The 15,911-nt window shown below is 37.1% G+C and overlaps 1 protein-coding gene across 1 annotated transcript in view; it reads right to left on the bottom strand.

Annotated features, from left to right (window-relative positions):
• Positions 1–318: 318 nt before the first annotated feature.
• PIK3R4 (phosphoinositide-3-kinase regulatory subunit 4) overlaps positions 319–15,911 on the bottom strand; it is a 57,570-nt gene continuing 41,977 nt past the window's right edge. The window contains exons 13-21 of the mRNA XM_058184165.1: positions 14,154–14,364; positions 9,452–9,617; positions 6,382–6,546; positions 5,461–5,672; positions 4,587–4,718; positions 4,036–4,136; positions 3,537–3,625; positions 2,103–2,211; positions 319–945 (exon numbers count right to left, since the gene is read on the bottom strand). Of these exons, the coding sequence (XP_058040148.1) occupies positions 775–945; positions 2,103–2,211; positions 3,537–3,625; positions 4,036–4,136; positions 4,587–4,718; positions 5,461–5,672; positions 6,382–6,546; positions 9,452–9,617; positions 14,154–14,364 (1,356 nt within the window). The 3' untranslated portion in view covers positions 319–774. The remainder of the gene's footprint in view (positions 946–2,102; positions 2,212–3,536; positions 3,626–4,035; positions 4,137–4,586; positions 4,719–5,460; positions 5,673–6,381; positions 6,547–9,451; positions 9,618–14,153; positions 14,365–15,911) is intronic.

The raw sequence follows: 15,911 nt of genomic DNA, 5'->3' as shown, positions 1-15,911 counted from the left end.
AACCCAAGTAAATTGCTTCCAGAACCTTGAAATATTAAGAATGCTATAGAGAACATGAGATAGAATGTTAGTGGATATAGCAGATTACAACAGTCTGTTCCAAGAGGTCTTTTCATGCAGTCTGCTGTTTTTGTACACAGAGCTTTGGGATGAGGTAGCAAATGTTCTATGCCATTGTAATATTTATATAAAAGAAATAAGCTGCAATGTGCAAAAAAACCATGAATAGAGTCTAGAACTGAGATTTTCATTCAGATACTCATACTTAGCTATAGAACAGTATTCATATTAAACTTTATTTTAACTCTGACACAGAAAAGTGATCCAAACTCTTTATTTTCAAAATTACGCATACAGAATTTGAATATACAGAAACAAAAGTGCAATAATTTTGTGTTATCACTCTTTCACCTGGCCTGTAAAAAAAGTCAGTTTACATAAATATTGTTGATGCAACTTAATGAATTTTTCCATGTTGATAAACAATTCTTAAAGTCTTTCAAAGAATAGCATGGTTAGAAGTTAAATGCAATTTCTTCACTTCAATTTCTTTTGCTTGGCAGTTTGATTACATAAATCATTTTATGTAAATATAATGGCAGGTTCCAAGAGGGCCACTAGTATTAGTGATAACTGTTGTCAAGAGAGCCACTAGTTACTTTCATGATCGGGGTCATCATTGTCCCCTGTGCTATAGAAACAATTATTCGAAGAAAACTAATCCTATGCTAATTCTTTATTACAATTATTTACATAAATAAATCAGCGTAAACTTTACTTCCACACTTTGACAATACCATCTCGCGAGGCAGTAACTATAAATCCTTGAGTTGTCTGGAAAGTGGCAACATCTGTGATGATGTCATGGTGCCCAACTGGTAAAGATTCAGGACCCCTTCGAGGGGTTTCATCTGTAGGTCCCATTTTGTGCTTGTTCTGAATTTCCTAATTAAGAGAAAACCATGAAATAGACAATGCCAAACTATAAAAACTGTTGTTTTAGCATAAAATTTTCCATATTAAATCAGTTTGTTAATTCTCTATTTTAAAACTAGGAAATTTGTTTCATATCCTGTACTACTAAATGTATTTAAATGTTATAGATTTGGTGAAGCCCTTGGTGCTCTCTGAGCTCAGCTTGTTGATAAAAGCAGCCAAGGTTTGTAATGAAATGTTTTTAATTTAATTCAAGGTATTGGTTGTCATTGTTAAAGCCCTTCATGGCTTGGGATCAGATTATTTGAATGACCATCTTTTCCCAATTAGATCTGCTTGAAGTAACAGAGCGGGGAGGTAGGGAATGCAGGTGGGATCAAAAGAAGGGCCTTCTCCATGATAGCTCCTTCCCTGTGGAATATCATCTTGACAAAGATTGTTCCCCACCTTGACACTTGTAAGGCCCTGAAAATGTGGTTCTGCCAATCAACCTGGGAACCCCAGAATGATATGGAGCCATCAACTGGCTTATTTGATTATTGTTGCTAGGGGCATGGTGGATAATTGATTTTTTATTGTTTTTTATTAGGATTTTAAGCTTGAAACCTACTCAGAGTCACTAAGTGTGAGTTGGGGAGCCATATACGTTTTCTTAAATAAACTATCTTTATAGCATTTTATAGCCAGCCTTTTCACCACCAATCTGGTATAATATGAATACCTCTCCCATCCCTCATTTTTTATTCACAGTAGCCTTACTAAGTAGATTCAAGGAAAGTGGCTGATGCAAAAACACCACTGACTTTCATGAGAAAAGAGATTTAATGTACATCTGACAATGTAATATAGGACTTTCTTTGGCCTGCTGAAGTGGCAGTTATTTAATCCAAAATATCATGACATTATGTGAATATGATGAATGAATGGATATGATTTCTGTCCAAGGGACTTTCTGACTACACAAACATGCTGAAATTAAGACTTTGAAGGCTGAATAAAGCATGTTGTTGCCGAGCATGGTGGTGAATGTGAGAATTGGGGATAGTGAGTACTCCATCTGGAAGCATCTTTTAAGTTCTATCCTAGAAAAATTAAATGAATCTTACAAATAAGTATAGCAATGTGTAGAAATCAGATGAGTTGGATAAAAACCATAACTAATGTACCTGAACAACTTCTGTGCCTTCAATTATCTTTCTATAATATGATACTGATGGAGAGCTAGAACTTCCAGCAACAATATATGATCTCTCAGGATAAGCTAAGTCCCAGAATCTGCAATAAACAAACAAACAAACAAAAAACAAAAAAAACCACCTCAAAAGTAGAAATTTGAATAAGTTGTTAAGTTCTGCATCTAGTGTCTACTTATTACCTCATGTTTAATTGTACTAGTAATCAAATCCCATTATTTAGAAGAATGTAAATCATGAATTATATTTAATCATGCATTTTTTCCAAGACCAGCAGTTTGATTCTAACTATGTTTACTCAAAAGCAAAATATATGTTCAAAAAACCAAATAACCAAATAAGGTTGATGCATCATTCTCAATAATTACATTATGTTCAATAATTATTTCTATATCCCTTTCTGAGTCTCGTTATTCAGATTCACACTTTAATTATCAAAAATATGTAAATCTATGTTTCAAATGAAACACAGTTTTCTGTTTATTTTCCAAATAGCTTTTAAAAAATTAAACTGATTTTTAAAAATACTGCAAAGAACTAGGGATATCACTAGATAAAATATTCTTTTAAGCCTATAGAGAAATATCTGCCATATGAGGACATGTCTAATGTTTCCAAGAATAATGACTAAAATTGCCACCATTTTGGTCCTTTCATTCCACAATAATCAATGCTCAGTTTTCTCAGTATGTGAAAGCTTACAGTTATAACATAACATAATTTGAAAAAGAAAAGGAAAAGAAAGCTGGACATGCTCCCAGCCTGGCTACAGAACAGCAATTTAAAGAAAAGTAAGAGTAAAACACAGACAACCAATGTCAGTTGCTGTATGAAATGCATTTATGTATCCTACAAATACATATGCCAATAAAAAACTACCAGAGTACAGAACTTGGAAAATGAAAGAGTATTTGTCACTAGAAAGTAATTACAAATTAATAGTATGTTTGTCAGTGCCTTTGAGAAACACACAATCCATGATGATTGATAGGATCGTTCATTTAATTCAAATTCTAATTTATGCTTGCATCACTTTTCAGCAATGCCAGACTGAGCAAGATAAATTGATGGAGTGTACAATTATTCTTTAATTTGCCAGGCTACCATAATTGTCAATAGATAGTCCATGGAATCTCTCTTTAATCTAGAATCCCCCAAAATAGTTAAACTGAATCCATTTAATGTTGAAAAGCAACTGCTAAATGCTTCTTATCAGGTATTATGTTACATATTAACGATTACCACATTAGATAAAAAATTTCATAACAGTTGTGACAAAGATTCAGAGATGCAGAATGAATAAAAATATTGCTTCATATTGGATGAAATTTCTCTGTACTTAGTAAAATGGATTTTAAGTTTCCCCTGCAATTTATGCATTTATCTTATCTTTAATAAATAATTTACCTTATCTTCATGTCTGAACCAGCAGTCAATAATATAGGATTTCCATCTGCTGGACTACAATATATTCCATGAACACTATGAGATGAAGGCTAATAGACAGAAACATATATTAAACATATAGGCCTTGGGGTTAAAATATTTAAAGCAAGGTTTTCAAAATAGTTTAAATAGCATTGCATGATTAACTCATTATACCTGAATATACCCATTTGCAGCAGCATTTAATGAAATATGTGAATTAAAAATCACATATTTAGATTTGATTATTTAACATTTTTAAAAATGCATTATCAGCATTGAAAAAGAATTTTTCTAGATGATTTCAAATCATCTTGTGTAAAAGAGAGACACCTTAGGATAATGCACAGGAACCCAACAAAAAAAATGGTGAATGTGTTTTGTATGCTTCTCCATTGTTAAAAGCATTAGTATTGATCTAGCTCTTTTAAAACCAGTAATATACATTATGAAATGTTTTACCCCAAATTCAGAAGCAAACCTGTAATTCTGAAAGAGGAGGAGCACTGCTGGCCCACAATGTGAAGCGCCGATCACCTGTTTCCATATCCCACATGGAGACTTCATTATTGCCTTGAACAGCTATATTAACAATAACAAATAGCAATTGTAACGACAGTATTTCCTAATTGTACACTGACATTTTTGTTCCTTCCTACATTTCACTATTGCCACCTATTCTGTTGCCTTCCTATATTCTACTGTTGCCACTTAGAGACCTTTAGTGAGCCACTATGCCTCCTATTAATCTTCTTTTCTTATTATGATCCCAGATTCAAAGAGAATTTTTGCCATTTACTTGAATTCCAACTAGTCTCATCTCAAACAAATGCTCTCTATATGAACCCATGACCTATCATCCTCAGCAATTTGTCTATGTTATTATATTGCAATGCAATGCAATGCAATGCAATGCAATGCAATGTAATGTAATGTAATGTAATGTTGCTATGCTATGCTATGCTATTCCAGTTACTTACAATAATCATACAATTTGAAAGCATTTGGATGTTTAAAGAAAATTAACTGTACCTGCAATCACCCATGACTGGGAAAGGGGATGCATAAGTAGCCGTCTGATCCGTGCTCTAGAAGGATGGCAATGGCTGGAAATTGGTAACTGAAATCTCATATCCCAACATGCCATGGTCCCACTGCTTGTACCTTGCAAAGAAAAATGTAAACAGGTCAGTAAAATAATGCATTTTAAGCAACGTCTTCCAAGCTCTAGCATTGATGTCCATATGATGTTTAAAGACACATTTTCTTTTTATTATTTATTTATAGCTGTTTATATCATTTGCAAAGAAAATTAGATTACGAGTAGTCCTCAACTTACAATAACAATATGGATAGAAATAACATAGTGGTTGTAAGCCAAGACACCCATTTGGCCGGACTTGATTTTATGCCCATTTTTATGGCAGTTATTAAACAAATTATGTGGTTGTAAGTCCAAATCAATGTTTTTCTTTGCTGGAGAAAAGCAAAAAACACTGGAAAATGGCAAAAAACCCGGCAAAAATCACAGTCAACAATTATAACCACATTGTAAATATAAACTGGCTGTCAAACACTCAAAATCCAATCACATGATTACAGTGGGTGGTGGTTGACATTTTATGATAATTGGAATAATTTACAAGACTGTCATAACTCTGCACAGTTATTAAATGACCAGTTGTAAGGTGAGGACTGTATATTTAACTTGCTCTTGTAACATTATTTCTTGCACAAGAAATAGTGGGAGTTGAACCCATATCAATTCAATTACCCAGGGAACAGTCTAAATTGGCCAAGATGTATGGATTATCATCTGCACTCAGCACATGTGGTAAGGGCAATTTTATTTATATATTAATTAATAAATAATATAATGATTTCATTAAAAGAAAACAAAACTTACCAATGCAGAGCCAGCACTGATGTATATCAACAGCAAATGAGGTTATAAGTCCCAAGCGTAAATCATGTTTTAATATCCAGGCATTATTACAGGATCTAAGATCCCATCCCACTAAGGAACCATTCACAGTGGCATATGCCAACACAGACTGGGCTCCTGAATTGAAATGATGCATGTCTACCACACAGCCATCATCTTTTTGATCTAAAAACCTAGATAAAATAAAAAGAACTAGACATTATTCACTGAAATTAATCATGGCTTACACTTTTATTTTTCCTATAGCTTTTATTTATACGGATAGTCCTTGACCCATGATTATAATGAAGCCTTTCCATTATGGTCACAAATGGTGATGGACTGTTAAGCAAGACATTTCTTGATGATTTCCACACCCTATTTTCTCTAATGCAGTTGCTAAATGTATGTGTGCATCATTAAATAGAGCGAAGGGTACCTTGGGGATGAGGGAGACCTAGCGCTGGGCCAAGCCTGCCTGCTTTGGGCTTCCCAAGGCCTCCCCAAATGTCCTGAGACACCCCGTACTGCTTCCCATTCTTTGAGGTCCCCATAGCCTTTGGGCCTGCTTTGTCTGCCCAACCAGGTCCCTGCATGCCTTTTCCCTTCCCACCAAGTTTCAGCAGGCCTTTTCCCCAAAAAATTATATTATAGTTAATCCTATATCTCCCAAAAATCCTATTATAGTTTTCCCCAAACTGGACATCCTCCTGAAAATGTTAGCTCTACAGCTCTTGCTGAAATATGCTGAGTAGTGAAATCCAAACACCTGCCCTATAACATCAGGGGGAAACTTTATAACCCGTCTTGTATCCTTACTGCTAACTTTATATTTGCAAGGAGTAAGCATAGCAGATAATCAATAGGGAACAAATGAAAACTGTACATAAACACTATACATACCTGTTTTGTATTGGATGAATCTTTGGTGATTTGGGGAGTTTTGAAGCTTCAATCCCAAAAAGTTGAATGGATCCGTTATCTGAAGCTATAGCCAAATAGTGAGAACCCTGGCAAAAAGTAAGTGTTGTCACACGTCCCCCAATCCGAGAATATGTTAAAATTGATCTGTTATAAGTTATAGAAAAATGTCCAAGATTACAATGAAATTCCTCATGCTCCATGCTACACAGATAAAGTAAGATCATGGTGAGCTACATACATTTATTATGATGTCTGGCATAAAATTCTGTGAATATGCCCTTCTGTGAGGATAATGAGGCTCTTTGTTAAGAGATCATTATTTCCATCACAAAGCTATTATGCCCAGAATTTTCAGGCAAAAAACCCAACAAATTGGAAAATGTGTCTAATTTATGTATGCACAATAGTTCTTTGACAGAGATAAGGACAACCTTGCCTGGAAAATGAGGATTAATGGGTTTTAATTTTTTATTGATTGAAGAGAGAGGCATGTAAATTTAAAAGAGAAATATTAAATCAGAGCAATAGATAACATCATTATTATCCACAACTGAACTCTATTTTCTTCTATAATGGTTGGTGCTGCTTTAAAAGAAAAGGTGACTTCAAAGGTTTTAAATTAAATTTACATACACCTGCTGGGCACAGCTCTGGAAAAAAATAGCATATTTTACATATCTTTGCAACACTTTTTACAAACATTGAGCTAGTTGTGACAGCTGAGAAAAGAATATTCCCCCTCAGGAGGAAGAACTTTTTGAACAGGTTCTTTAATACTGAGCCTTTCAATTGTTTCCAATACTTTCTTAAACAAAACTAAATGATAATTGAAGTCAAATAAATTTCAAGGAATTTATATGATATGCATAACAATCAAGAATTTTATCCTACGCAATTAATAGTGATACCAAACCATCAAAGAAAATAACACTATTGTGCAAGCAATAGTAAGAAGTCCTGTTCCCTATAATATTATGTATGCATTATTGTTTAAAGATAGGTATTTGCATGCATAGCCTAGATCCGTGATGGCGAACCTATGGCACACGTGCCAGAGGTGGCATGCAGACCCGTCTCCGTGGGCATGCGTGCCATCGCCCCAGATCAGCCAGCTGGTCATTGGGTTTCTGACACGTGAATGCGCGCCACTCAGCTGGTTGTCAGGTTTCTGAGGCACGCATGAACGCCACTCAGGTTTCCCTTTCCAGTTTGGACACTGTGTCAAAACGGTTTGCCATCACTGGCCTAGATGTTTGCACTGGGGTCTCTATGAAATTATCTGTGAATTGATTGCACCATCAGTTCAAAATCTCAACTGTAAGCATAAAGGTCTCCACAATCCTATATAGGCATTCAAGATATAGGAAAAAAGCCATCCTTAAACGATATTCAAGTAGTTCTCAACATCACTGTAGTTGAGCATGGAATTATGATGATTAAGTTACGCTGGTTTTTAAGTTGGTCTTGTGACCAACCTGATTTTATGACATTTTTCGTGGAGGTCATTAAGCAAAGTGGTTGTTAAATAAATGAGGCAGTTGTTAAGTAAAACCATTGTTCACAATCGACTTTTTTTTGGGGGGGGAGCAGAAATTGGAAGCAAATGTTGGTTCCCGTCAAAAAAACTCATAAATTGTGATGATGAGACCAAAAGGTTCCACAAATAGCAGTATACGTAGGCTGGTTGCCAAGTGCCCAAAATGCATTCACATGACCAGGCATCACAACTTGGAATCAGTGTTTTAAGCACCTTTTGGGAGTTTCATTGTAACTTAGAATGGTTTCGAATCTACTGTTTATTAAGTGAACACCACCTGTAATGATATGGTGCTTGTGGCCAGAGGAGTTTCAGAGGTGAGCCCTTTTTTTTTTTGCAGAAATTCCATTCTAATGACATATGCATCTTCACTATTAATATAAGCTTTAAGAACAAGCTTTAAGGGCCGTGGGTGGCTCAGGCTGTAAGATAGCCTGTTATTAAACACAGCTGCTTGCAATTACTGCAGACGCGAGTCCCACCAGCCTTACATCCTTTATAAGGTAGGTAAAATGAGGACCCAGATTGTTGTGGGGGCAATAAGTTGACTTTGTATATAAATATACAAATAGGATGAGACTATTGCCTTACACAATGTAAGCCGCCCTGAGTCTTCGGAGAAGGGCGGGATATAAATGTAAAAAAAACCCAAAAAAACAGGAATGTTCTAAAAAGCATCAGAGCACTGAGACAGCTATAAAGGTTGGAACGAGGCATTAATATTAATGTTTATTATATTATTAGCCTCATTATTCTTTCATAAGGTAAAGGTAAAGGTTCCCCTCGCACATACATGCTAGTCATTGCCAACACTAGGAGCATCTCCATTTCAAAGCCGAAGAGCCAGCGCTGTCCAGACGTCTCCGTGGTCATGTGGCTGGCATGACTCAATGCCAAAGGCGCACGGAACGCTGTTACCTTCCCACTGAAGGTGGTCCCTATTTTTTCTACTTGCAGTTTTACATGCTTTCGAAACTGCTAGGTTGGCAGAAGCTGGGACAAGTAACGGGAGCTCACCCCATTACACGGTAGCACTAGGGATTCAAACCACTGAGCTGCCAACCTTTCGATCGACAAGCTCAATGTCCTAGCCCCTGAGCCACCGCATCTTTCATACTTATTTATAATTATTGTATTTTTACATTGTATTACTGTATTTCCTTGTTTGTAAGCCACTTAAAATTAAACTGAAGGGACATAAAGTCTTCATAATTAAACCAGTATTTAAATTTTTATTCTATAATTAAGTAATTATCTATAATGCAGAAAACTGCAATATCTCAAATTGACCCAATGAAGCAGGACTATGTATAGTATCATAATATTAAAATGTTAAAATGTTTTAATCCCACATACAAAAAAAGATATAGTTTTCTCAAATATTGTAAGCATTCTTCTCCCTGCTGATTCCCAACTATATTTTCTATTCATTTTTCTATGCTTTTTAATTTCATAAGCTACATGGTAGATACTCCTAGAATTAAATCTACATTTCTAAATATTATAAATTACCTAGTGGTGGTTGTTTTGCCTTCCATTTTATGACTGTCCCAAATTTTCACTGTTCCATCATTTGAGCATGTAGCAAAAATTGAATGTTCATCAGAGACTCTAATACGATTCACTGAAGACTTGTGCTCATGCAGATGAGCAACCAGAAGCCCTTTGGGATGCCAACCTAAAGCCAGAGTAAAATTTATTTTTCATTTATTCAATAAAAGTATGAAGGATTCTTTTGCTTGCTTTTCCCTGATGCCATGAAGGCATTATAAAACATACAACTAGGTAGATAACATAAAATGCAAATATTAGTAAGCACTGTGTATAGCTGTATATTACTTAATCCTGTCTCTCTGACACTGAAATGTATTAGGCAGAGACTTAATCACCAATATAGTTCTTATAAGCATATAGTTCTTATAAGTATATATAGTTCTTATAAGCAAATACCGAAATAATATAGAGAATGGAATTAGTGATAAGGTCACAAGACAAATCTATTTCCTTTCCTTCCCTTTTCCCTTTCTCCATTCTATTTAATCTAAACAGGGCAATACATCAAAATAACATGAAAAACTGCAACAATTTTAAGTACATAAAGTAACTGGATAAGGAGGGATGCATTCTGTGTCAAAATAGAGTATTTCTATATTGCATGTGGAGTATTTGATTTACAATTAGACTAACATTTTCTGCAGCTCTAATAGGACCATGTAATGCAGCAAGATTCATTCAACTGGTGAACTACTTACTCGGAATTCCTTTTTTATATCATAAATGGTGGATCTTTACAATGGTGGGAGAAAGTTGTGAACTCTATAGAATATCCACAACCCTACAATATAGGTAATCTTTATTTACTAACTGCCCCAGAACCAACTCTTCTCAGCTATGATGATGAAAATTCTGCAATCAATGCCCACAAGTTGTCTTGTGCCTGACCCATCATGGACAATACCTCAATATTCTCCTATAAAATTCCCTGGTGCAATCAAAACTCTTTTATCCCGTAAAGAATGTGAGCCATCTGAGTCCTGAGACTACAAACCAACCCCAGTCCATTATGTTTCTACTACCACTTCATGGATGTGATGAAGTTCTTTTTGTGTAATTCAATGTTTTATTTTTTCTCAAATATTTTTATTAATGCCAAAATGTTCCATTCTACAACCTTGTATTACGAAGTGCAAACTCTCATGGTAGCAATCAACACGGCTATTTTAATAGGGCCAAATTCCTAAGTTATGATTGTTATCTCATGAACTGAAACATCTAATTTAATTGACGCTCTTGAAAGTTGAATAACTTAAGGCTTCATATTTTTTTTCTAACAAGGTAGTGAATGTAGTTTTATTAACGACATGATGCAGTCTATTGTTCAGGATCTTGTTTGCTTAAGTAGAATAACTTTAATAGGTCTCATTATGTCACTGTATGTCAAATATTGCAGGACATGGATAGTTCTACAGAATTCACAATTTTCTTCTAGAGGCTTTCAAACTTACAAAGGTATTCTCATCAGAAAGAACATTTTATACACTCCTCACTTTCTCCTTCCTCCATTAGTATTAATGACAAAGTTCTTAGATACAGAAATTTCATGTTGGCAGTGTAGCACATATGGAGGGCAAACTATAGCAATTTTATCTTGTACAAAATGATTCTATGCAGAAAAGCTCCTGCACCAACAAAAGCAGCTTACACATTTTAAAACTAGCATGAAATAAGAATGATAAATTTCTGATACATGCCGCTTTTTAACTTTTCTAATAATATATGAAATAATTAAAATAATTATTTTATAATTAAAAATAATTTGGCCAATAATTGTTACAATTGATGCTGGTTATCTTTAATTTTCTAAGACCATTCACACTTTGCATACGGTTTTCTTCTTGGAATATCAGAAGTTTCATATGGATTAATATATAATATGAAAATATAATATGAAAATACTATATATGTTGCAAAGTATGAATATTAACATATCTCTGGCTATCTTTCGCCACCAATGAAAATCAGTCCACATAAATGTTTCAATGTTAAAATCATTACTGAATGAAGAAAACCTGGATAAAGACTATTTCTATAAATAATTTTTAGTACAAGGAACATTGTTAATATTCATTTAACTAGTTTCAAAATGGCAATTAAGAAAATTTTATGTCACCTAGACCTTTGGTTCTTTATAGCTGACAATCGTTTTCATAATTTTTTGAGATTTTATTGTACTTATTTTAATCTTATAATATATTTTGAAGTTTTCATGACAAAATGGCAGACAATTTTAAGCCAATGTTCTTATGTAGAAAATGTATTAATTCAAAAATATACACATAAGCAAAAATGTCAGTTGCAATTTTCAGGAAGTTAGTACTCTGCCATACAACTTTTGATACTTGATATATCAAGAGTAGATAATATATAGGGATAAGTAGTTACCCTGTTTCTCCAAAAAAAAAGACCTAACCAGAAAATAAGCCATAGCCTGATTCTTAGTGTACTACTAATATAAGCCCTATCCCAAAAATAAGCCCCAGTTAAGGTCGTCATCAGCTGGGGGAGTGTGGGTGGGTTTGACCAACACCGGAGTCGGCTGCAGCCCATGCAATGCAGATGAGTTGATTACCCTTCCAAGCAGCAGGCAGAGGCAGAGGGAGGCAGGCAATCCAGATGTGCCATGGGAAAGCTAAGAGTTGATGGGATGGAGCGGGCAGCCAGCTGTGGGAGGTTTATCTTTGCAGGTCAGCACCAGCAGCAGATGGAGACAGAGGTGCACAGGGAAGGCAGGTGATCAAGGTTTGTCAAAAACAGAGCATGCCAGACTAACCTTATTGCATTCTTTGACAAAGTGACAAAATTAGTAGACCAGAAGAATACTGTCGATATAATTTACTTGGACTTCAATAAAGCATTTGATAAAGTAGACCATAACCTACTACTAGATAAAGTAGAAAAATGTGGGTTAGACAGCACCACCACCAAATGGATTCGTAACTGGCTGACCAACCGCACTCAACATGAAGTCCTCAATGGAATTACATCCACATGGAGGGAAGTATGCAGTGGAGTACCCCAAGGCTCTGTTTTAGGCCCAGTACTCTTCAACATCTTCATCAATGACTTGGACAAGGGGATAGATGGGAAACTCATCAAATTTGCAGATAACACCAAGCTGGCAGGAATAGCCAACACTCCAGAAGATAGGCTCAAGTTACAGAAGGATCTTGACAGACTTGAACATAGGGCGCTATCTAACAAAATGAAATTCAACAGTGAAAAAAGTAAGGTTCTACATTTAGGCAAAAAAAAAACCAAATGCACAGGTAATGGAGTGATGGTTAATGTACAGGGATTATTGAAGAATTAATGTAGGGTCGGGTCTGCCCAGTTACCATTTTAGAACGGTGGGGAGGGAGAAAAGAGAGAGTAGGAGGTAGGAAAGAGGAGAAGAGGAAGGAAGAGGGGTAGAAGAGGGAGAAGGAGTGGAGGGTGGAGGGAGGAGAGGATGTAGATAAGAGAAGGAGAGGAAGGTTTGGAAAGAAGGTAGAAGAAGGTAGAAGAGGGAAGAGAGTTAAAAAGGGGGGTGGTGACTGGGCAAGCCCGACTAATTGTATATAATTGTACATTGGATGAATTATTTGATATGATTGTAAAAATAAAACTTTTTTATAATAAAAAAAAAAAAGAAGCAATGGGTGGAAACTGATCAAGGAAAGAAGCAACTTAGAACTAAGGAGAAATTTCCTGACAGTTAGAACAATTAATAAGTGGAACGACTTGCCTGCAGAAATTGTGAATGCTCCAATACTGGAAATTTTTAAGAAAATGTTGGATAACCATCTGTCTGAGATGGTGTAGGGTTTCCTCCCTGGGCAGGGGGTTGGACTAGAAGGCCTCCAAGGTTCCTTCCAACTCTGTTGTTATTATTATTATTATAAGGTGCACCAGGCAGGCTGCAGGAAGCGAGGGACAGTGGGACAGAGTGGACAGCTGGCTACAGGAAGCTCATCTTGCCTGCAGCCTGTGCGGCGCATCCGGATCACTTTTCCCCCCCCACCACATGCCTCTGCATCTGCTGCTTGGACAGGTAATCAACTCACCTGCGCTGCACGGGCTGCACAGCCCCAGAGTGCACCAAGGGGCTGGCAGACTATGGCTGTTGCCGCACACCGTCGGACCCCATGTGCTCACCGCCACCTGTGCAGGCTATGGGTGCAGCGCCGAGCTGGGCTGATTACCCTGATATCCCCAAAAATAAGCCCTAATGCTTATTTTGGAGCCCCCAAAAATATAAGGCCAGGTCTTATTTTCAGAGAAATAAGGTATATTATAAAACATATCCTTGTTCAAAAACTTCAGATCCTGATCTAAAAAGAAAGAAAAGGGTATCTGAGAACAAGACATGAGCAATATGAAAATATGGCTATTATTTTAGCCCAGAAGCAGCTACCTAACTTGATGTATTCAAGACTGGTGGATGAGATTAGATAGCCTGAGAATCTCATATCTTCTAGGCAAATGCTTATTACATTCACACAACATCAGTTACAGCTAGAACAAGCACGTGACATTTTATCACTTTAGACTTTATTGAAACGAACATAAGTGGAATTTCTCTTTTTCAAAATCTGCTGCTTTCTCAGCAGGACTAAAATCCTATGTTATGTTACCTTCATAGCTTTTCTAATGTTTAAAAGGACATTGGTATTACCTGGCGGTGGTGGCTTTGTCTCCCATTCTGCATTCTCCATCATCTGTTTTGCAATTCTTTCTGCATTGCACTGTTCACGCTTCTGTTGTATTAGCTGTTGAAGTTCAGTTTTACAAGTAGTAATCCGCAGTTGGTATGTAGAGGGTGAAACTACACTGCTTATAACTTGTATAGTTGGTTTTCTGACTTGGATAGCTTGTCCATCTGCTGCCTGAAAGCCATACATAAATCATATTGGATAATCACCTGATATATAGTTAAAAAACAGAGATAGCTTCTAAGGTTTTGCATTAGAAATCTGCTTACATGATTTTTCATTGCTTCAATTTGGATTCACCTGCTGATGCATGAGCCCATTGTTTCTGTATAACAGTTAGAAAAATATGCACCAAGCTATTCGGTTCATTATTTACAATGACTGATATGAAGATCAAAGCATAAGCAATCAAGAATGAGCATCAATGATTTTCTTTGTATGAAGTGATTCAATGATATTTAGAAATGCATTTGTTTATGTTCAAGGAATACTAGCAAGTTTTCTGAAAATATGTCTATCATCACAGTAACTGAGAAAATGTGCTCTGATGTTCACAAAGTAGACAAGGAAAAATATTTTATTGGTGAAAGGCCTAGGTCAGTGATGGCTAACCTTTTTGCCATCGCTTGCCAGGATGGGGGGGGGGGAGATTCGCGCATGCGTATGCCCACACCCATAAATCTGTACACCCGGACCTGCACATGCGCACACAACTCCCCTCCGTTTTTCCTTCTCACCTGGCTCTATGTCCTCTCTGCATCTGGGGAGGGCGAAAACAGCCTTCCCACCCCCTCGGAGGCCTTCTGTAGGCCCAAAACGGCCCATTTCCCCAACTTCCAGTTGGACAGGAAATGATATTTTTTGCTGTCCCAGCCTCCAGAGCCGCTCTAGGAGTCTCTGGAGGCTGCGGACAGCAAAAAAGTCACTTCCTGTCCAACCGGAAGTTGGGAAATGGGCTGTTTTGGGCCTCCAGAGGGCCTGGGGAAGGCTGTTTTTGCCCTCCCTAGATACACAGAGAAGATCTGGAGCCAGGTGAGAAAAAAAAAACGAGCCTCCCCCCCACCACAGGCCCTCCAAAGGCAGAAAACAGCCTGTTTTCCCTACTTCTGTTGGACCCAGAAGGTCCGAAAATCAGCTGGCTGGCGTGGGCATTCGCTGAGCCAGCATGCCCACTGATATAGCTACGTGTGCCACCTGTAGCATGCGTGCCATAGGTTCGCCATCATGGGTCTAGGATATATGTTATATATGTGAAAGATCTAGGTTTGTTTGTCAAGGAGGAAAGCTGTGGAAAGTGATGCTCTATTATAGAGAGTCATTCCTCCAGCGAATTCCACCGATCGGTGGACTTTGTGGAGTCCCAAATCCCTTGGAGGGGGATCAAAAGAAGAGGCGCGCTGCAGCGTAGTTCTCAGCAGCAGTGGCAGAGAAAACGAGCGGCAGGAAAGCTTCAGAGAAGCTGATCAGGGGAAGGAGACGGCCTGTAATGGCGGCTGCAAGGAAGTAACAGCAGATAGTTGGACAACAATAGCGGTGGAATAGCGGGACAACAGCAAGACTGATCGGGTTAAAAGTGCTTTTGGCAACTTCGAAAGAGTAATCTGGGGTGGAAGATCGACTCAGAGGATTTCTAAGAAAGAAGAGAACGAAAGAGGTCCCAGGAAGGAGGAGGATGTACACAGCCTCCAACAAAAGATAGCGGAAAAAGGCAAGTTTGGGCA

Source organism: Ahaetulla prasina, chromosome 4 (assembly GCF_028640845.1).
Source record: "Ahaetulla prasina isolate Xishuangbanna chromosome 4, ASM2864084v1, whole genome shotgun sequence".
In the NCBI taxonomy this organism is placed as follows: domain Eukaryota; kingdom Metazoa; phylum Chordata; class Lepidosauria; order Squamata; family Colubridae; genus Ahaetulla; species Ahaetulla prasina.
The sequence above is the reverse complement of the archived record's forward strand: the minus strand, read 5'-3'. Positions and strand labels throughout refer to the sequence as shown.